The following is a 22,190-nucleotide window of genomic DNA, read 5'->3' on the forward strand; positions in this document are numbered from 1 at the left end:
GGAAGGAAGAGGGTGCGAATAATTTGGACAAACTGAGGCAATTTTCTTAGGAATTAAGTGAAGGGCCGTTCTCTCTCGCCCCCTCTCTTAATAAATCTGTCGCCGACTTTTCGCCGTTTTCATTTTCCTCTCTCTTTCCACGCCGGCAATTTTAATCAATTCGTTCGTTCCGCGGACAATATGGGTGGAGATAGTTTTTCTTTTCGGGTGGTCTCTAATTAAATTCCACAAGGTTCAAATTAAAAGCTCAGCATATAATTTATTATATCGCTCAACTTGTTAGGAAAATAATTGTTCACAACGACGATAAAATCTCTCTCCAAAACAATTTCCCTGCTTTCAAATGCTTGTATTTATATACTTTGAATCTCATCACAAAAGCTTTGCAAACTTCAAACAACACGCGTAAAATTTCTATACAATAGTATATTTTAAAATTTGACACTTCAAGAGAACATGCAAAAATCTTTATTTGTCATCGTCGCTACCTTAAAATTTAAAGTAGATTTAAAAATAGTTTTATTCGTTATGCGTTGAAGCTTTGTAAACTAGAAAAGCGCTTTTATACTCTATTTCATTAAAATTTGGCATCGTTTGTTTTGCGGGTGGCCATCACTCTGCGGGCTAGTTAATTGTGATGCATGGCTACACTCATCACGAGGGCGACTTCAGGGCAATTTGGTGGCCAGCAGAAAATACCATGCAAAGCCGGCCGCAATGAGTGACAGTGATGAAGTGGTCGAAGAAGGTGCGCCATTGTGGGTCGACCGCCGGTACAGATTGCGACCGTTTAGCGGCTCGACTGGACGGAAGTTCTCCTCAATCTGGCCGCTCTTGGACTTGAGACCCTTGAATTTCTCCACCTGTCGACAGGGTGATGCATTACTTAAGTGCAAAGTGCCAACTAGGCGAAAATGGATGAAGTGGTAAAAATGCAGACACGTAGAATAGCAACGTTAACAAAATAATATAGTAAAAATTTTCCCTCGACATCATATTGAAATTTGGGTTCATTTGTGACTTTCAAGGTGCTAATTATAAGTTAATTTTGATGCGCGTGCAAAGAAATTTTTAGCGCTGGAAAAATTGGAGTTTTATCTAGTTTTGGAAATATATTTGAGATTATCAAAAAATAAGTGTAATTTTAATGCAAAATTTCACAAGATTCGTTAATAAAATTTCATAACTTGGCCCAAATAATAATTATTTATTCTTATATTTTAAATTAAAATCGACTAAAATTAATAAATGATTAAAATGAATTTTATTCAATTTACCAAACGAAGTTAAAGTAAAATTCAAATATACAACCATTTTTACTTTTTTTTATTGAAAATCATTACCTGCTCCATTGAGATGGGAACTGGCATTTCCAGCACAGTCCACAGCACGCCCTCGTTACACTCGGGGGTGGTGAGCGAGCCTCTGTACCTGAAGAACTTGTCCGTGCTTTCGGGAAACAACTCCTCGGCCTTCATCTGAGTTCGAATTCTGTACTCTGCACCCTCGGCACTCACTTCCGCTAAGTGATCCAGCAATTTGTCCACAACTCCGTTCTCCACGTCGTCGCTGGTCTCCTGCAACGTTTGATTAGAATTTATTGAAATAGCCTTTCCTTTTTTGAGTTTATACGTACTTCGTAAAATACTCCGAGCACAGCCAAACCGTCCTCCTTGCCAACAGCGCTGCCGATATTGTCGTATCTTTTATGGTTGTAGTGGACAAAGTGCGCTTCCAGAGGGTACCTGCAATTGCAAGAGTAAAAAGTTTAGAAAAGAAAATCTAAAAAGGTAGCCGAAAAGGGTCAGAACCAATTTTCTGACAATTTTGTTCGAATTTAAAGTTATGGAAAAATTTTGTCTCAAAATTTGTAACTTCTCTCAAGCTTTGAGTTGTTCAAATACTTTCTTTATCAAAAGAAAGATCATTTTCCAACAATTAATCTCCTAATATTTGCGCAACAAGTCATTTCTTTGCCAACTTTTCTCAGCCCCCATTCTAATTGAAAGGCTGAAAAATGGCCGCGCCGAAAAGCGCAAAATACACTTCCGAGAGAGCGAACGACGACAAAGACCTGCTGCTGCGGCAATATTTACTTTTGGCTGCAAATGTTATGGGTGGCGCACACAATTCTTTTGAGTCCGCCACTGCCTCACTCAAAGCTTTTCACACAGCAGCACGCGACACCGAGCAGTTTTAATGCCTGTGTGAATTTGTGTGTGTCGGCGCGCACAATAAATCATGGTGTTTGACCTTTCGAGCCCTTTTGACGACGCACAGAGAGCTCTGCCGCCGCCGCCGCCGCCGCTTACAGCCACATAAAGCGAGTAACAGGTCCGAGTGAATAAATTCGACTTGTGAACTGAACATGTATAGGCAACCAATTCGGGCAATTAGACCGAACCGCGTCTCCGCAGCCTCAATTCAGTCAGACTACTTGAGATCAGCTGCGAATTTTTATTTTGCAAGTCATTGAGTGCACGTTCATTTTTCATCGTTGAATTTGGCGGGTGGCGCCACAACAATGAACTGTTATTGAAACTCTTTACACACGTCAAGTGAGAGAGGGAAGTGAAAAAATTGAGTAGAAAAAAATTAAGCAATCTAAAAAAAAAAAAAAATGATAACTTTTCGTTACTTTTAATTTTTCTCCCATAAATAATTAATAATTTTTAAAGTTTTAAGTACTTCTATAAAAGAAGCAGCACGTCTTTAACTACTAACTTTCCATAGGCTTTTCTTTCTTAAAAACTCTAATTGCCAGAGAGTAAAGTATTCACAAAAATCCCATGAAAGGTTTTTGCGCAGGGTTTCCTAAATAATTAAATTACCACACTAAAAAATTTGAAAATTTTAGCACCATTTTGTAATTTATTTATAATTAATCTATAAGCAAAAAATTAATATATTCCTTTATTTATTAAACTATAGTTTTTGAGTCGGTACAGTAAATTTTTTTGATTTTTTGTGTTCCAAATCTTCAGAAGTTAAAGCAAAGGCAAAAGTTTTCAAATGAAACTATGCAGCTAAATTTCTATTAATCAAAAATGTATCCAATATAACAAAAAAGTTTTTCATTTTCTGAAATTCTTTTACTTTTAAATTTTATAACTGCCCTGAAAAAATGGTCACAGAAGCAACAGATATTGCTAGAATTCTGCAACTCATCATTTTCTGTCCACGCGCAATTAGACCAATTTTCATGCCGCACATTCAGTGGCGTCTGAGCACTTAAGCGGCACAAATTTTTAATCCTCCGAATGCGTTTTTAATTGGCCACACACGTAATGTATGTATGTATATGTGTGGTTGAGGGGCGGCGCGCGAATTCTGCGGCACATAATGCAGGCGGCGAAATTCCGCGGAGAAATAAGCTACGGCGGCTAATTACACGAGCGTTAAATTTTACACACGCAGTCGCTCTTTTAATTAAGAAATTAAAGTGCAAATTACACGTATACCTTCTTCCGTTGAGGGTGTGCTCGGAGCCCCAGTGGAAATGGATTTGCGCCAGGGAAAAAGCGCCTGGCAAACCTCCACCTGCCATTTGCGCCACACACGGTTGCTCGAACGTCAGTTTCACTGCGAAAAGGAAATAAATAAATAAATAAAAACAATAAAAGCTGCAAAATTACAAAGTTAGCCGCTGCTTTTTGAATTAGAATGTTTTCAAATGCAAATTACTTTTCGCTCCCCCACAGCAGCTTCTCAAGTTGGCAGCAAATTTCATTCTCTCTCTCCAAATTGCTTTATTTTCGGCTGCGATGCGAATGAAATACTCGGCGAGGGAGAGAATGAAACAATCCGAAAAATTCGCACCGCTCTTTTTGTTTCGTGAATTATAAAAAAAGAGAGAAAGAGATTCCCCCGCGCTTTTTCTTTGTTTCATTCGGTTTCATTATAATCCGCCAACACCTGCAAGGCTCGATTCAACCGCGCGACTTCTGGTTTTATTTGTCGGCGCGATTTTAAAAGTTTAATGGCCTCTTGTTGTAGCAGCAAATGTAAACAGTCAAATGGTAAAGAGACGCAATGTCTTTTGTCGCAATGAGCCAAGTTAATAAAATTAAGTGGAATTTTCCCAAAGCTATCGATCGAGTAGCAAAAGAATTTGATCTAGCCAAAGTTTGCAGCGGAAATGAATATTTTTAGGAGAATAGAAAATTAAATTTCATTTAGTCCCTTATAAACTCTGATATTGAATTCTTATCCTGCTCAAATCAAAATCAAAGATAAAAACAGCAGTATTTATAATAAAATTAAAATGACATATTGACTGATTAACTTACAATTAGTCTTTTTTTGAAAGAAATAGTGAAAAGTCAATCTATGTGTACTTATAGTCAAAATAACAAAATTAATCAGAATAACTTTTGAAATACAAACTGCATATTGTTAGTTAACAAATTATTTATTATATATAAAATTGTTTATATTAATTATATACCTATTTTGTTTAAATGTTTTTGTTCAATTTTATTTTTAAATTACATAATGAATATGTGCAACTTTCTCAGTCAAATTCTTTTTTAACTAAATTTTCATGCTTCTTAAACTATTTTGTTTATTTTTAGTGATAGCATTGGAATTTATAAATACATTTGTGTCAACGAATCTATGTATATTGATTGATAACTTAATATCAAGTTTTCATTTAAATTTTTTCAATTAGAAGATAAAATTATTACATACATGTGTGTCCGTTGTTCTTCATGGTGACATTGGCCGCCTTGTCATAGAGGAAGAAAACCAAAGGTTCAAAGTGTCTGGGGTGCGAGACGCTTTCCTTCAGGTCGATGGGCGACTGGAAAAGTCCACTCTTGCACGTGCCGGCCCATTTTTTCGGTCCTGAAACATCAAATCAAAGTCATCGCTAATCAAATCTTGGCACGTCTGTAAAAAAAAATGATAAAAAAAAAGTAAATCCTGTTTTACGAGCCACTTTCAATAATATACCAATTAAAATGAAATTTTCTTCTCATTCATTGAAATTTACGAGCGCCGACCTTCGACATTGCCATTGAACCGCATAAGTTTTTATTTACACCAGCATTTTACTGCCGCCGGCCGGATTATCGCCATTGCCTTTGAATCGGCCGCTTCAATTTCCTCAATCACGACCCATTGGTCGTGTCTGTCTGACAATGCCGAGGGTCCGTATTGTATACGAGATATATACGTTTTGCTGCAAGCGAGCGAGCATAACTTGTTAATGCGTACTGTCTCTGGTTGGCAAGGTCCCCTCTTCAGAGGCCAGTTGGTGTAATCACGAGGGTCTTATTGATGATATATTGTGCATGCTGGATGCCTCGTTCCCGCGCGTTTATTAAAATGTATGTCCTCGCAAGCACACACATGCTCTCACTCACCATTGTGGTCGCCGTAGCCCCAGTTGTGGCCATCGCCGCCCCAAGCACTCTGCACCACTGAAAACAGAATCGGCCAATTACTTTTAACTTACCAAAATTAAATTTCAATTCTGAAAAGTAATGACGAGAAGAGCAAAAGTTGGTATCGGTCACGTATGGACTAAAAATCTAACTTGAAATTGAAGAAAGATTAAAATATTTATATAATAAAATGTTTCAAATCATACTTTAACTGGGTGATCTACTTATCTACTTATCAATTAAAATATTAAATGTAATTAAAAATATGTCCTTTTTATTGATTCTTTGAATTTTACGACAAAAATAAATCAAACTTCAAATATTATTTGAACCATGAAAAATAAAACAAGGAGATTTACATTGATTACTGATGCAAAACTGTTTGGCTTTCATAGGTTACTTGGGCATTTATTTTTTAATCTGAAAATTTTTTGTTTTTCCTGAAACAAAATTGATATTTCAGGCTTGAAAAATCTCACGTCAAGCCGTATTTAAGGAAACGAAATATGAAAAAAGTATTTTCAGCAAGAAAAGTATCTGACAATTTTCTCAAAACAAAAAGTTAATTATTATTTTTATAACTCTATTTTTGTTCTAGAATTTAGGATGGCTTCTATTTTTAGAGTAAACAAACAGCACTTTAGTTTCAGAAATTTGTTTATTGGGTTCAAAAAAAACTGAGGGCAACTATGCCCCATACATGAACTCATCCATATTGATGACAAAATAAAAATTTAAAAGAAGAGAGAAAGACAACATTAATATTTCTCAATGAATTGCTTTTAATCAATTCAGATTTCAATGTTATGTGCTCTATAACTATTCATTTCTAACAAATTAATTTATATTAAAACTATGCGAGATTATCTTAAAAAAGTCTGTAAGACCAGAAACCTCAAAATGTCGTTATTTGTGTGTTGATCCGCAGTTTCACATAAATATAAAAGTAACGCTTTGATTAAAAAATGGCTCTGCCAGTTTTGGTCACAGTATGACCCTATTTCATGAGCAAACCCACTGCCCTTTGACCTCTTGGCTAATAACAGCTGTTTTGATTTTGAATTTACATAAATTTTATTAAAAACAAATTTAACTTTTATATTTTTAGTCATATTTTATATAATTAATTAACAATTAAACTTTTCTTTTCCTTTAAAAAAAATTTTGTTTATATGTTTAAAGTTAATAAATTTATTATGTTGTATTTTATGTTAATGTGTACACACAGTTTATGTTTATTTATAATTAATTTTAATAATTTAAACATTTTATCAATTTTATTAATTTTTAACGAAACTCAATATAGATCAGTTGTAACGTTTATAAATAAAATTGTGTGACCATTTGTGTTTGCCTCATGTGTCAATTACAAGATGGAAATAATTACACTAAAAATAAAAATGCTACGCAATATGACATTAATTTTCACTCTTTACTAAATACAGTACTAAAATAATCCAGCTCTAACTAATTTATTTGCGGTGGAAGACGAATTAGATTTTAATGTTTATATAAACGGCACGTTCTCAATCTCCGCCAAAGCAACAGAACCCCGCGGCATGGATAAAACAAACTTCTTCAGGAGGAGCGCCGCTGCACGATTAAAAGTGTGTTTACAACTCATTCGTCTCCGCAAAGATAACAAACAAAATTCAAACTGAAATTCCCCTAGGTCTCGTTTAGACGGAAAACACACGCAAGAAGTGCAGATTGCACTTTTATTTGCTGCTCGAAATGAATATTGTGAGTTTATTTACATTTTAATCTTTCTCTCCAACGCATAACATAGAAAGTTCAAAGCTTTGTCCTCGAAGAGAAGCATATACGTGTGCACAATAAAACACTCCCCTCCTCTCGGTGTTTCGGGTTTTAATTAAAAGAAGTGATTGCGATCATAACCCAAACCTCGACGAGAGATGCACAGAATTATGCGTCGTCGCAGAAAATTTTCCATTCACGCGCACCTGCCGCGTATATTATTTCAATGAAAAGCATGGCGGCGCAGCATCTTTTCTCCTCATCTCGCAAATGACACACGCGGCACATAACGAGCGGGAAAGAGAGAGAGAAGAAAATCCTCTGGTAATTAATTGCACCTCTCTTTTCATTTGCAGAAACACGTATTGTGTTTGTGCGTCAGCTGCAGAGATAATTTTATGAGACGACAATATAATTATTTATGTGCATCTAGAATTCGCTTTATTGTCGTCGGGGTGATTAATTAAAGACGCCGAGGGGACTTGTAGAGATAAATATGCAGATTTTATGCAATGGTTTGAGTTCCCCTAGGAGAATTGTATAATAATTTATGAAAACTAGATTCTAGATCTTGAACGTGAAAGGCTAAAGGTGAGTGGCACGTGACGTTTTCAGGCAGAATTAATTTTTTTAATCCTCCTCCTGTATATTTTAATATATTGTGCTTTTGATGGACGTCGCATGGTTAGATGTGAGAGATGAACATTCAAATTTACGCCTTATCAGCTTAAAATTTTAGCCGAATTCAGCAGAATAACAAGGGAAACCTTTCGATTTGTCTTCATTCTATGACAGAAATTAGCATGGAATAGTTATAACATTTGGAATTGAAACAAATAAATTTATATTTATAATTTTTGTTAAATTTAACTTTTTATTTCATTACATTCAACTAACATTGTACACTGACTATGCTAAATAAGTGAGGAAAATAGATGAAAACTACAGATTTCGCTGATTACAGAATTAAAAGATATCTCAATATAACGATTTAAGTGTTTTAAATTTTTACAACAACCCGTTTATTTTAATTATTTCCTTCAGTTATTTAAAACTTTTAAAGATTAACAATTAAATTGTTTTATAATTCATATTTATTTTCTATTTTAAATTAGTTAAAAACAAATTATACAATTACAAAACATCAAAATTCTGAATATCATTGCTTTAAATAAAAAAAAATAATAAAAGTTTTAACCAGCATTCAATTACATTATTATACAATGTAATTCGATTAAATGGTCAATGTGTGTGTTGAGAAACACTGAATATTATAAACTGTAAATTAAATCCGTAAAAAAAATTATAAATATTTAAGGTTATCCGTGCCAAGTTGGAACATTTGTGAAAGTTTGAATGGAATCGATGAATGAAGGTTTTGACAGGAAATCAAAATATCATTTTGAAAAGTGTAAAACAAAATCAGAAATAGCTTGAATTCTATTCGGTTTAATGGTTAATTCCAATAAATTTCAATTAAATTGATTTTATGCTCGTCTTCATTCTGGTTTATTTTATAAATTTTTTGTCAGAAATATCTTGACTTCTTTCCGCACGAAGAAAGTCTCTCTTTGCATTCAAAGAGGTTCATTATTTTATAAATACACCAGACGCTGTTCCTTGTGCAATCTGTCAGCATCACATTTCGCATTCCTTCGCACCAACGCCAAATAATAAGCCGCGTACTTAGGTACGTGTGAAGTTGCGTTTCGAAAAATTTGGCTTGTCTCCACTTCTCATATGAAGCGTCCAAATGGGACAGCAAATCATCTGACGCGTGTGTCCCTCTTCGAATGCCACCTTGACTTTGCTCCAAGGTTATGAACGCGCATTTATTTTTACAAAAGGCAAAACGTTTAGATTTTCGGCCTCTGCGTTGATTGACGTGCGCTTTGCTGAAAGATCGAGTAGCCGTCAAAAAGTGTTTGGCACACGTGGAAAATGTACATCACTGTTGGACCACGTTCAAGCAAAGCACAAAAGCGTCTCGACCGCGGGCGGCATAAATCTCGGAGAAATTTTTCAGTGGCACCTCACACGACGCTAAATTACAAGCTCGCGCGCCGATTTGGCGGCTGACATGATCTGTGAAATTTTTTATTGGTTCTCAATTCCATAATAAGCTTCAGGGATATTTTCTATCAATGAAAAGGGATGCAATGAGGTTTTCCCCCTAATAAAATTAATTTTCATTTATTATTATTTGTAAAGTAATTAATATATTTTGATTTAGTACTTATGACTAAACGCCTTTTACGTGGAATTACGTACTAAATCAAATTATTTCCCGTTCCGAGTGGTTTCTTTGGGTTTTAAATTTTTTTAAAAATAAAATGTATATATTTAACAAAATCTTATTATACCTTTAAATAATTATACATTTTCCGGGTATATTTTTATTTTACAGATTTATTAAATTCTTTAATAAATTTAATTTAGATGTTAAGTTAAATTTTACTATGAACATCTCTAAAATTCTCTCTTCTTTTCAATTTGTTATTTGTTATTCTTAAAAGATAAAATATATAAATATAAAAAAACCTTCAGTACCCCAAAATGGAAATCTTACATAATGGTTTTAACAAAAAGGTCTTCTTTCGATCATTATGAAATTATTCCTTATAATATAAGATAATCAAATTAAATGAAAAGAATATACGCACCATAATACGAGATCTTTTGATGAATTAAATATTTAATTAAATAATATTTGGATGTGTTCAATAGTGCTAAAAAATTTGCATACAAAATAGCAACCGTCGGGAGTGGAATTGTTTGTTCCCTTCTTTATTTATATGTTTCTTTTAATTTCAGCAGTTTTTCTTTCCCTCCGATGGATTTACCTCGGTGGCAGAGTCCCCAATGTCCTCGGATCTCCTGGGAAGGCTAGTTTATAAATTTCGGGAAACGGTTGCAATCCCTCGTTAGCGTCCCTTTTAACCAAAGTTTGTTCTTCCACTCTCTCTTTCTCCGAAAAGCTTATCCCTTCGCGTGTGTTGCCTTTTTTCTGATTTTCGTCATCCCCCAGTGTAAATATTTAAATTGGTGGGCTGATTGTTATCAATGTGCCATCAAGCCCCTCAATCAATCTTCGCCCCCGTTCGCTTCTTCGTACCTAAGCCCACCCACCGACGCCCTCCCCTTAAATCCTCATCAGTTCTTATTCTTTCTGGAATACGCTCCGAAATTGGCACCCCAGAGATAAATGGATCGGGTGCTGCTCGGCTCTATTGTACACAAGAAGTAGTGAAACAAAAGCCAGTAAAAGTCGTTTTTTTATTATTTGCCCTTTCATCTTTCGGCTTTAATGAGGCCGAGTTGTCAAAGGAGAAAGATTTTGCTAAAGAAAATAAGCGAATTACCGCAAATTTTTCGCTTTTACGTCTGGTATTCTGGTGGGCGTTCTCCAAGTAATCGTAAAATCGGCCGAAAATTTCCTCTCCAGTCCAAAATAGACCCGAACCGTTATACGCTTTATTGGCGGTTGCTGCTCTTGAGTGACGGGAGGGCCGCGGTGCAGAAAAAAAATATAAATTTCCGCTAACGAGGCTCTTTGAAAAGCGCGCACAGTTTTAATTGAGAGTATATTGGCCGGCGTTTGCAGCGATTGCGTCAGTAAAGATGCCACTGAGACCGTTCATTATGAGAAAGTAACGTGTTGCATCAGATAAATATAAGCAAAGTGCCGCGAGTTTATTTCCATCGCAAAAGACTCGACGAAAGATTCATCCGTCTTTACACAAGTGCGTACGTGCAGTAAAAAGTCTCAAAAGATCTGAAGAGATTATTCAATATATCATTTACTGCAGCAATAAAATAATTTAATGGGCATATTATTGAAATTATGATCTCTGATCTCATTTTTTTGCAATCATCGGTGCAAAAAAATTTAAAAGTAATTAATCAGTGATGATGATAAATTTTCTCTTTATTAATAAAATAATTTATATGAACTGATCGAGGTGCAAAATTCATAACTTTAGATTGGAATTGTTTAAAATGAGTATAAAGATATTGAATTATTCATAGTCGTAAGAATAATTTTTTCAATATTTTAAATTTAACATGTTTTGTTTTTTACGTTACATGTAAAAAAATCTCTTTAATCTTTCTCTGTCAAGACGTTTTCCTTTTTTGAATGTTAATTTCTCCCAAATGCTTAGACTGGTGAAATTATGATGTGCCTTTTTTTTATCTTGCAAGATAAACTTTGAACTGGTGAGCAAATGAAATAATAAGTGATCTCATTGCACGCAGTCTCACTTTTTTTCTCCGTACCCATATATTAAATTTGACAGCTCAAGATAGTTTATGAGCAGGATGCTTCTCATTAAGCTAAATAAAAATATATTAAAAAATACATATTGATAATATTTTAATTATCCTAATTTTTTTTAACTGCTTTAATTTAGGAATGGGCCAAGACAAGTAGCGTCTTCTCAGTCTTTCATTGGGCTTGCATTGACTGCGCTGAAAGCAAACTCCATTTTCTTTCAACTAGATTTTAATTCAATTGTACAAATGTTGATGAAATAAAGAAGAAGCTTTTAACTATTAAATAAAGTATTTAAATTTGAAGTTAAAATAGTTATTTTATAATTATAATTAAATAGTGCATTTTTATTAAATTTTACCGCTTGTATAAGTGGTTCTTCAAGTAGCAGCCAAGGCTGCAAATTTTGAAGATTCTGAAGGGCTGATAACACGTTCCCAATTAAGGATTAAGGGCCGATAACACGGTTGTTCCCTTCGACCAACTGTGCAAATTATCATATATTTTTTTCTTTATTCTCTATTTTTCAATGAAATTGCATAAACAATTAACAGACAAATTCAATTAATTATATTAATTATTAATATAAAAAGCGGAAATTACTCTAATTAACGTATATGAATCTCAATCAATCAATCAAATCACTTAATTAGAATCTCTATAGCAGTGTAGAGTTGATCATAGTTAAACCTCTCCCGTCGGCGTTTGCGATAGGGATTGCAAACAGATGAATTAAATCCAAATCCCATCTATCAGCATTATAAATCGCATCAAACGACATCGACACGTTATGCAAATCAAGTTATACATCCATCGGCCGTGTGTTTATAGACGAGATGAGCCATACGCGCCGAGTGCACTGGGGTCAATTGGGCTTTGCATTGAGAGAGAGTGACCGCACGAGAGAGGGTCACGGTCACTTCAGCAGAGTGCGGCTCTAATAAATATATAAATATGAATAATTTCGCAATTTGACGCTCCCCCGAGCGAATTAACAATCAGATGTGTATATAATAATAGCATAGTTCCTGCATATTAGGGGGATCGAAAACTGTTGCGACAGGTCGGCGTGTCGAGAGAGAATATAAAGGGGCACGCACTTGATCGGTTTCCATCACGTACACGCTAAATTAGATCTATTTCCGTGTAAATGTAAGCAAATCGGATTACGCGTTGGATGCGTCGGTGGGAAAAGTGCGAGTAAAATGCTGATGACCGCAGTAAGTGATGTTACAAAAGAAAACTATTTTAAGCGCCTAAGCGGTAAAATTAGATATAAAATTTCCAAAGGTTACGTATTTTTGTGACCTCACGCATGAATAAAAATTTAAAGTACGGCTTTTCTTTCAGCATGTCTGGAACAAATAAGGGGACTTAAAAGTTTTATGCAAACAAATTTTATTGCAACTTCTTTTGGAAATCTAATTTAAAATCTCTCCGTAGGTTCATAAGTTGTTCAAACGAAAGAACAAAATAAAGAAGCTATGAAATCATTGATAAAAAGATTTTTAAGTGAAGTTTTGTTATCGTATTCAATTTTTATAATTAAAACTAGTTCATCTAAAGTATTTAAATATTGTCTGTTAACTTGGCATTGAGTTTCAAAACCTAACTATTTTATTACATTAATTAATTTGTTATGTAACTCTTATGCTAAAAAAAAAAACAGTTAATCAATGATAATATAATTTTTTAGTTCATTTTAACATAATATTTTTACGATTTAATAATTATTACACATAAATTTTATTAATAATTTACTTAATATTTTTTCTTATTCAAAATTGTGAATGTTAATTTTATGGGATGCTAATTCCGTTAAAATATTTTATTTTTACTTTTGGAGAAAATAAAAGTATGTGTTGTATGCGTAGTTAAGGTTATGAAATTATTAAGAAATTGACCTTACCACTTGGTAAATTTAGGTCTCATCTATGGGAGCAATTTGAATGAAGATTTTATGCAGCAAAATAATTAATCACAAAATATTAAATAAACACAAATTGCAGCGCACTAAACAATTAACAAAACAAATATTAATTATTCAGTTAAACTCCTTTTAACATAAAAAATATCAAAATCTGAACTTTCGCAACTCCAACCATAATCAATCATCCTTAAAAATCTTTAAGTTCTCTTTTTTTAGTTTTCATCTTTATTCGTCATCATCGCGTGGATCATTAAGTGAGGATGTGCCAGCAAAAAAGATAATTTTTAAATTAAGTTGTACCCTTCTGTTCTTATAAAGGGCACAGTCTCACAAAACTGATAAAAATATGAAAAATAAAACAAAAAATGAATATTTAAATTATAACAATCTCTTTATTTATAGAATTACATAACATGTTTTGTGCAAAACAGTGTATTGGCCAATAATCCCCTTGAAGATTCATAAGAGGTCTAATTCTGTAAGGCAGCAAACTCTGTTTACTGTATTGGAAGCCTGAGAAGCAGTGCGTGGAGAATCCGTTTATCAGGATGTTTTCAGTAGCCACGCAAGAAGCGTATTTTCTTCCAAGATCATTGGAGTTAAAAATGAAAACATGATTTAATAGTGAGAATTTTATGCATACTTGTGTCATAGTTTATTTGAACTGTGGGAATTCAAACATTACGTGAATTGCATTAATAAATTTTACTTAAAATAGAAACAATAAAGGAAAAATTTCATTTACAAGACAAAATTAATTTAAAAAAATAAAAGTTACAGAATTTTATATTGAAAATTAATGCAAATATCAAATTAATAATATATTATTTATGTATTTTTTTTTTAAATTTCTATAAAATTTTTTTATAGCGTCTCAAATAGAAACCTTAAGTGACAAAGAGATTCCCTTTATGGATTATAAAAACAAAATCATAATATCCATATAGCAGATTTTCATTAATTTATTTTATCATTCTCTGTAATTTTAGATTTACTAATTGAAACGGTGCATGTTTTTTAAGTCTTGAATGCAGAAATAAAATTTTGATTTTCAAATAGATTTTGTTAATTTATGTTATACATTTAACATTTTTCGTTTCCTTTTATGGATAATTTATGAATTTTTTTCACATTGATTTATTTTAATTATTTTTTAATGGTTCTGTGCAACAATATTATTTAGCAATGAAACATTAAAATCAATCCTGCCATTATTTTTAGAAAGAACTTAATTGCGAAGTACCTTAAATTTCATTTAGCTTCTGCAGTTCTTAAAATGGAAAATGTTAAGTATTTAATGGAAATTTTTTATTATTTTGTATTGTAAAACAAAAATCATAATGTGAAAATGGAATGAAATAATTTTTTTTTTTTCAAATATAGAATGCCAAAAAGCCAAAATTTCATTTTTAATTAAAAACTATGTTGGAAAATTTTGAAATAAAATCCTGGATAAACTTTGTATGCGATGAAATAGTGTGATGGAAAAAATCAGTCGGTGCATTTTCAAAATTTAATCACATATTTTTACTATATTGACAATTTAGTTGCAAATCGAGGTCAATATCACAAAAAAAAAAAAAAAAAATTGCGCGACAAACGGTTTAAAAATAAATAAATTAAAAGCCGCGTGTGCGAACAAATAAGAAAACAGATAAATAAGTGAATGAATCGCGAGACTGCACCGGGGCGAGAGAAGAAAGATTGGCCGGCGGCCACGCGCGGCGCGGAGAGTGCGAAGAGCAAAGAGAGACGAGGGGTCGTTCGGACTCACCTGCAATGAGCAGCGTGACAAGTGCGAGCAGAGTGGTCTTGGGTGCACTTGAGGACGGGGTGATCATGGTGACAAGGCAGCGGCCGCAAGCACACAAAGCGCGGCGCGATGCTTTTGGGCCGAACGTGCGCCTCCTCCGACGTCCTCCCTCTCGCCACGATGCACTCCTCTCGGCTCGATCGCCGCAAATCTCGCGCCTAATCACTTTTCGCCACTTCGACCGCCCACCCTACTATCTGCTGAGATGCTCACTTTTCCGCCACAGCCGCTACCGCCATTTCATTATTTCGGCCAGGGACGTTCGACAAAGTGCAATCAACACAATTTTGTCACAGTGAAAAATTCAAAGGACGTTCCTGCATCAAAAACGATATTAATTCAGAAATTAATTTTCAAATAAAATACTGTTTAAAAAGAGCTGATTTATTTCAAGTGGAGTTTGTCTTTTTTTATTTTTACTTAATTTATTTTTAATATAAAATATAAATAGTCAATTTGGATGTCATAGTGAAAAATCTATATTTTTTAACACCTTTTGGTATGAATTTGTTCTACACAATTGAATGTATGGTGAAGAAAACTTAAATTATGGTCGTATTTCCATAATTTTTTTCTATCAAATTTCTGAAAATTAAGCAACCGAAGCCAATTCTTGAAGTTTTTGCAACTCTTTGGTCGCTTGTCTTCAGCCTCACGCTGGACCAATTTATATTTTTCCCCTCGCCAAAATTTTTTTATTTTGCTGCTTACATCACATAATCTTTCTCTCAAAATTGAATAGATACAATCTTTCTTGATTATAACAATGCTATTGAATTGTATTGAATTACATATAAGGTCAATGCAGATTATTTTTATTTCCAATAAAATGATAAAAATACATCATATAAGCAGAAATAAATTTCAATCAATTTAGTGTTTTTTTTTTTTTATCTGATTTTGTTTTACGAATTTGCGTATATTTTGTATTTTCACATTTATAAATAGCGGAAATCTAGAAATTTTAGATGTCAAGAATAAAAATGCTTGCTTATTTTTTTCATACAGAACGTTTCGTACATTTTTTACCTGCAATTTTTACCTGGGTCTAAATTGGGTTATGCAATTATCACGACTTCCTTGTCGTGCAGGTTGCCTACATCTATATTTTTCTCTGCTCATTTCCTACAATGATTGAAACAATGTAATTAAAGGACTTTAAAAATGGTCAAAAATAAAATATTTCATCCTCAAGTTTGGCGACAAAAGTGATTCGCGAACAATCACTATTGGCATTCTACTTTCTCAAGTGTGACAGAATGGATGGAAGTCGCGAAAGATTAAATCACATCGCAGATCTTATCTGTGTCCGGCAAAAGTGGGGCACTACCAAGTGAGTCGCTCAGCAAATTTGCGCAAATTAAATTTGATTACGTTAACTTATCTATTTAATGTGTGCCGACGAAACAGTAATTAACGTTTGATCCAGCGGAAAGTATTAAAATGATTAAATTCAAGGGCAACAATTTTTTTTATAAAATTTGCAAAAATGTAATAATTTGCAGACTAAGGATTAATAAATAAATAAATTTATTACAAAAAGCAGTTTCCTATAAACCACTATAAACTAAATTTAACATCCTCCTTACCAGGTTATTATTTGCAACAAAGCAGACCATAATTCTTTGATCTAATACAGCCTTCTTCGTGCTCTATCATCACATCTTACTTAGCTAAAAAAGGCCAAGGAGAAAAACCTCTTGCAATTTAAAAAATAAATAAATTTAAAAAAAAAACTTAAAAAGTTTAAAAACAATTTATTTGGTTCTTATATTTTAATTTTGAATTTTCCAAAAATTATATGTGATTATGATTATAAATAAATTTTTATTACTAATTTTGGTTTAAAATTTAGAGTTTTTTCTGTTTAATAACAAATTAAACCTCATTGAAAAATTTAACATTATTTTTATAAATTTTTGTTAAAATTTGTTGATCACTTAACTTTTTCGTGCGTTGGTTTCTCAAGTTGAAATCCAAATAAAAAACGTTATTTTTTTTAAAAGTTTTGGCATTTTTATTTCGAATTAGATTATATTCATGTGTTATTACTTTTAAAAATTAACATGACTGTATCTCATCATAATTTTTTTTTTATAATTTTTCAATTCGCTCATCTCACCTCCTCTTGCCGAAAAGGTAGATTACATTTATTATTTTCTGCATATCTTTTGTGTGTCGCTTGCTTTTTTTACATATTCATTAATTAGTAAATTTTTGCTTTATCACCATGACCCCTATAAATTAATCTTTTCCAACATATGGTCACAAGATGTCTTTTTCTTTGAATATAGGTTTATAATTATTTACATCGATCAATGTCGCACAAGAACTCGTCTCAAGTTAGTATATTTATGTACAGTCGAAAGTAAAAATGGCAGACAGCACAAATCAAATGGTAATAATCGTCGATATATATAAATGTAACACAGTGGCTGCTATTTTTATTTACAAGAGACTGTTGTTGGTACAAATTAGTTTTCTGACGAAACACAAAACAAGAATAAAAACTAAATAATAACGTACGAGTAATAAAAAAAAAAATTGAATCATTCGTGTATTAAGAAATTGAGCCAGTAGTTTTGCTGCAACTTGAAAGCTCAGTCGTTTTACTTTTTAACCACGGGTAAAATCCTCTCCAAATCCACACCACAATAAATTATGTTAATCAAAAATCAACTTATAAGTACGTATCGATGTTGCACTTAAGAACTAAGCAAAAGACGGCATACGAATCACATAATTGGAATGTTCAGTGGACAAAAAAAAAATTAAGACCAAAACAATTATTTATCCCAGTAGGTTTTGTCTTTCTTTAAGTAAAAAATGGCGCCTGAAAATCTTTCTTTCTTTTTTATAAGAGGGAATGTCAAAGTTGGAAAAAAAAATTCACAATTTTTCCCTCCTTGGTTGGAATAAACAAGGTAAGACTAGTAAGCAAACAGAGTTTCTCGACGCAAACTATTTACACGTTTGAAGTCATATCAGCAAACACTGTAAAATAGTAATTATAATTATTATGCATACTCACTCGACAAAAAACGGAACACGAGGTCAAACAGCACAAAAAGTACAGGCGAATTTTTGAGAATTGGTTCCAGTGCTGTTGCCATTTCATTAAGTCTTGCTTAATTTTACACAAAAATAAATATATAGGTAGAGGTGTCTTTTTTTTCATCTTTAGGTAGGCGTTTTCAAAAGAACTGAAAATATTTGCGTGGAAATGCACCTCTTCAATTTTCATGAGCACGATTTTTGATAATTCATGGAATTCTCTCAAAATATACATAGTGTCTATGTAAAGTTTCCTTATTTTCTTGCAAGGCAATGGGTTATGATTGTGAACGAAAATTAATTCGTTATTTTTCCAAAACTTCAATTTTAAAGGGTCTGACCAGGAATGATATTTATTTTTGAATTAAAAATGAAATTTCATGAAAATGGTTAACATCGAAAAATTTGAACTTCTAAGGGTTGAAACATTTTCCCGCCAAAAGCATTTAATCCTTGAGTGAAGTGTCGCTCTGTCCAGAAGTATAGAAACTTCCTTAATTGGTTGAATTTAGTGCTCCAGCAACCAAGACAGACGTTTTTCTCAAGGTTTAAATGTGTTTGGTGCAAAAAGGAACCTCCCTTGCAACGCTTAAGAAGTTAAAATTTTTAATATTTGGATCTTGGTCATGAGATTTATTATTTTGCATTCGAGAATAAAAATCATCCACGGAGAGAAGCTTTAAGAATGTCGAAATAAGGCCTCGATTATACGCATTGTGGAAATTTACAAAAATGATATCAGCGTGTTAAAGGTTTTACATGGATTTGTTTTTATCACAAAGGCTACTTAGTGTTGCGGATTACTCGGTTGAGGGTCCAATGAAAACGGAGATTATAGCCACAGACTTCACATTCAGGGCCCACGTGGTTTATGCAAAATGAAGTGACACGTACGTGGAATATCTCTTTTGTTTACGATTATAATATTATTATTTAATACTCCTCAGAATGATTCGGTTTTGTCTTTTCTTTTTTCAGTGACAATAAATTGCAATACTGGGATTCAAAATTTTCCATTCACCAACCGAAGACGGCCGTTCTCACTTAACAATAATGGATTATTAAACCGTATTATTTACCACAACATGGCATGCATCGATCTCGTAAAAAATACTCTAGTAAAATAGGCGAAACTCACTCTGACGCGGCGTCCTTTGAGAAAGACTTACTTTGATTGCAATTTTTAAACAGGAGGAGAAGTTTCCAAAAATAATTTTTCTTGTGTCAAATTTTTATGACAGTTGAAATTAAACAAATTACCTTATTTAATTTGTGATTAAATTTTAAGATTGCACGCCAAATAAATTAATACTGTAGGAGAAAAGTGAAAAGTCCGCCGCGGCCGATCGGTTTATAAATTTCCTTTTGATTCACATTCATTTTTTTTTTTGAAAAAGCACTTTTTTGGCAAGAACTTTTGAAACTTTGTCCGAGTGCCTGTTAAGTTTTTGTTTCCTCCAATATGTTGGGATGCTTCGTCCGCACTGAATTTTCACTGGACGTTGTCAGCGAGGCGTCTCCTGGTGGCCGACGTGGACCGACTCCTCAGCGGGCGGTGCGGGGAAGCATTTCTGCTCCCCCGCGCGTATTGCTAGGAGTTGAGGAACTCGCGCTCCAGCTCCGTGATGGAAGGTTTGCGCTGCGACAAGCTGAGCCGCATGTTGCGCAACGCCGACGCCTGCAGGGGCACCGTGCTGTCCACGGTCGGCACCGGCACGTCCAGCAGCGTCTCCGAGCCCATGTTGTTCAGGAATCTGTTCCGAGAACAAAAATGAAAGAGAAATTTAAAATTTGTAATTCATTTTCAAATGAAAAGTTTTAAAAAAAAAACTAGATGCTAAAAGCAGTTTCAATTTAATTTATTTATTTTAGTTAATTTTCTTTCCATTGACTTGATTTGTCAAGAATAAACAACAATTAATTAAATTTGTTGTAAGAAGTGATGTTCTTATCGAAAATTCTTTTCAGGCAGAAATTTTAATAGGAAAAGTTCTTGTTTTTCAGAAAATTGGGATATTATCATTTCATTCCTCTTGTACCTCTTTATACAGTAAAAAGATTACATTATTAGAATCACTTGGAATGGAAAAATATTTTTATAAACATTTCAATTTGTCTTGAAATTGGCGAAAAATAAATCAAGATTAATTTAATTAAAATTAAAATTTTAATATTATTCCAAAAGTAAGAGACAAAAATATATTCACTTGCTAAGTCCATGCTTCTATGCTATTTATTCTTATTCTATTTCAAATGAGAAGCATGCAAAGATTATGAAATTACCGGAATAATGTTACTCCAGTAGTAGAAACGAACTCATCATTGAGAAGAAATATTTTCATTAATTATTCACAAGATAGATAAAAAAAGAATGATTTTTGATATAAAAAGCACAGAACTTTTTGAAAGGCAGAAAATGAAATTTTTTAATTCTTTTTGGATCAAAAATTTTCGGAAAATGCATTGCCAATTATTTAAATGATTTGTTAATTTCCAATAAAATACAACAAATATGATAAAAGGATTTTTGGACGCAAAAATTTGAATGCTAATTACTTAGAATTTTGCATTTTTATGACCTGATAACAGTAAAAATTTTCAATGAAATTTTCGTCAAGAAATTAACTATCTGATTTAAAATATTAGTTTTTCTTTAAAAATATAGCAAAAACTTCGGTCTTTGATGTGATTAGAAAGTTGCTTAGCGTTCAAATTTTGGCCCAGAATAGTTGAGGAAAAGAATCTAACTTATTGTTTGGAGTAAAATAAATTAATTAAATAGAATTGATAAAATATTCTGTCAATCTGCTTGATTGAATATAAAAATATTTTTTTATAAATGTATGTATAAAATTAGCTCTTTCTTTCCCAAATTATGATTAACTATGGAAAATTAGAATCAAACTCACAGGAAAAGTTTTGATGCAAATTTTAAATAATCAATTTAAGAGTGAAATAATGAATAACCACAAATTGTTGCGTCCAAAACCCCTTCAATCTTAAAGGAATGTTTGAAAAAAAAAAATAAAGTACCTGACTCTGGAGGAAGTGCTTTCCTTGGCGGAGACGTAGCTGCTGTCCTCGCTGGTGAGGCTGTCAGGCGGCGTGGGGTTGGTCGGGGTTCCAGCCCCCGAGCCCCAGCCGCTGGGCGGCTTGGAGGCGGACGAGCTGCCGTAGTTGCTGTACTTGCGGAGCTGCGAGCGGAGCCGCTGGCCGGACAGTTCGAGGGTGCCGGGCCTGTCCGAGTCGAGGGGCGCCGAGTTCTGGCGCAGGTAGTAGGGGGTGTACTCGGAGGGCGGCGCCGGCTCGAAGTGTCTGGAGCGCGACGGCGTCGAGTACTGCGAGTCTTCGTCCTCCAGGCGGAAACTGGGGTTGACGTTGCTGCTGCTGGTGTTGGTGGACGACGCGTTGGACACGTTGGACGGCGTCCGGCGGTGTCCGGAGAAGAGGCGCGACGGCGTCCGCGGGTTGGTGCTCGAGCTGCTCACGCTGCTGCTGGGGTTGTCGTACGCGTGGTACCCGTCGACAAAGTGCACCCCCGTGTTGACGTAGTCGGCGCCGTAGGTCGGACGCGTCTCCAGGTAAGTGGCCGCGTGGTGCGGCTCACGCGGATCGTAAAGGTAGCTCGAGTCGCCGCGGTACACGTACTGACCCAGGTACGGCACCGTCCGACCGTCCTCCAGCGAGTACTCCACCGGGACGTACATCGTGGGGGCGTTTATCGCTTGGGGAGGGGGATAAGTCACCTGAAATTCAAGTAATTTTTATAAGTAATTTAAATTGTCAAAAAAAATTCTCCGATTGCTATTTAAATTAAATTAATCTATTTCTAGATACATGAAATAATTAATAATTTCAACGGCTTTCCCGTGGATCTGGATCTACAAAAATTGTACATAAGTATCAAATCTCAATTCATATGTTTTGCAAAGGAACAAAATATTATTTATTTCAATTTTTGATTAAATTATG

The 22,190-nt window shown here is 33.9% G+C and overlaps 2 protein-coding genes across 4 annotated transcripts in view; both read right to left on the bottom strand.

Moving 5' to 3' along the window:
* Window positions 1–233: 233 nt before the first annotated feature.
* On the bottom strand, window positions 234–15,284 carry LOC132199828 (carbonic anhydrase 2-like). The gene is made up of 7 exons (XM_059624865.1): window positions 15,126–15,284; window positions 5,370–5,426; window positions 4,693–4,848; window positions 3,462–3,582; window positions 1,637–1,745; window positions 1,344–1,577; window positions 234–863 (listed from the first exon to the last, which is right to left on the bottom strand). Exons 1-7 carry the CDS (start codon window positions 15,190–15,192, stop codon window positions 669–671), a joined length of 939 nt encoding a protein of 312 aa, XP_059480848.1. The 5' UTR covers window positions 15,193–15,284; the 3' UTR covers window positions 234–668.
* Window positions 15,285–17,239: 1,955 nt separating this feature from the next.
* LOC132200817 (mitogen-activated protein kinase kinase kinase 10-like) overlaps window positions 17,240–22,190 on the bottom strand; it is a 38,994-nt gene continuing 34,043 nt past the window's right edge. For all 3 annotated transcript variants that reach the window (XM_059626552.1, XM_059626551.1, XM_059626553.1), the window contains 2 exons: window positions 21,252–21,964; window positions 17,240–19,972 (listed from right to left, as the gene is read on the bottom strand). In XM_059626552.1, coding sequence (XP_059482535.1) covers window positions 19,810–19,972; window positions 21,252–21,964 — 876 coding nt within the window. In that variant the 3' untranslated portion in view covers window positions 17,240–19,809. The remainder of the gene's footprint in view (window positions 19,973–21,251; window positions 21,965–22,190) is intronic.

Source organism: Neocloeon triangulifer, unplaced genomic scaffold (genome assembly GCF_031216515.1).
Source record: "Neocloeon triangulifer isolate White Clay Creek 2 clone unplaced genomic scaffold, ASM3121651v1 ptg000014l, whole genome shotgun sequence".
Classification (NCBI taxonomy): Eukaryota; Metazoa; Arthropoda; class Insecta; order Ephemeroptera; family Baetidae; genus Neocloeon; species Neocloeon triangulifer.

Bases quoted from the DNA above. Each gene is read 5' to 3' on its own strand.
- LOC132199828 (XM_059624865.1), bottom strand. From the start codon at position 15,192: ATGATCACCCCGTCCTCAAGTGCACCCAAGACCACTCTGCTCGCACTT. The intron at 1,746-3,461 runs GTATACGTGTAA...TTGCAATTGCAG, and splicing joins CACACCCTCAACGGAAGAAG to GTACCCTCTGGAAGCGCACT. The intron at 1,578-1,636 runs GTACGTATAAAC...CAAACGTTGCAG, and splicing joins TGCTCGGAGTATTTTACGAA to GAGACCAGCGACGACGTGGA.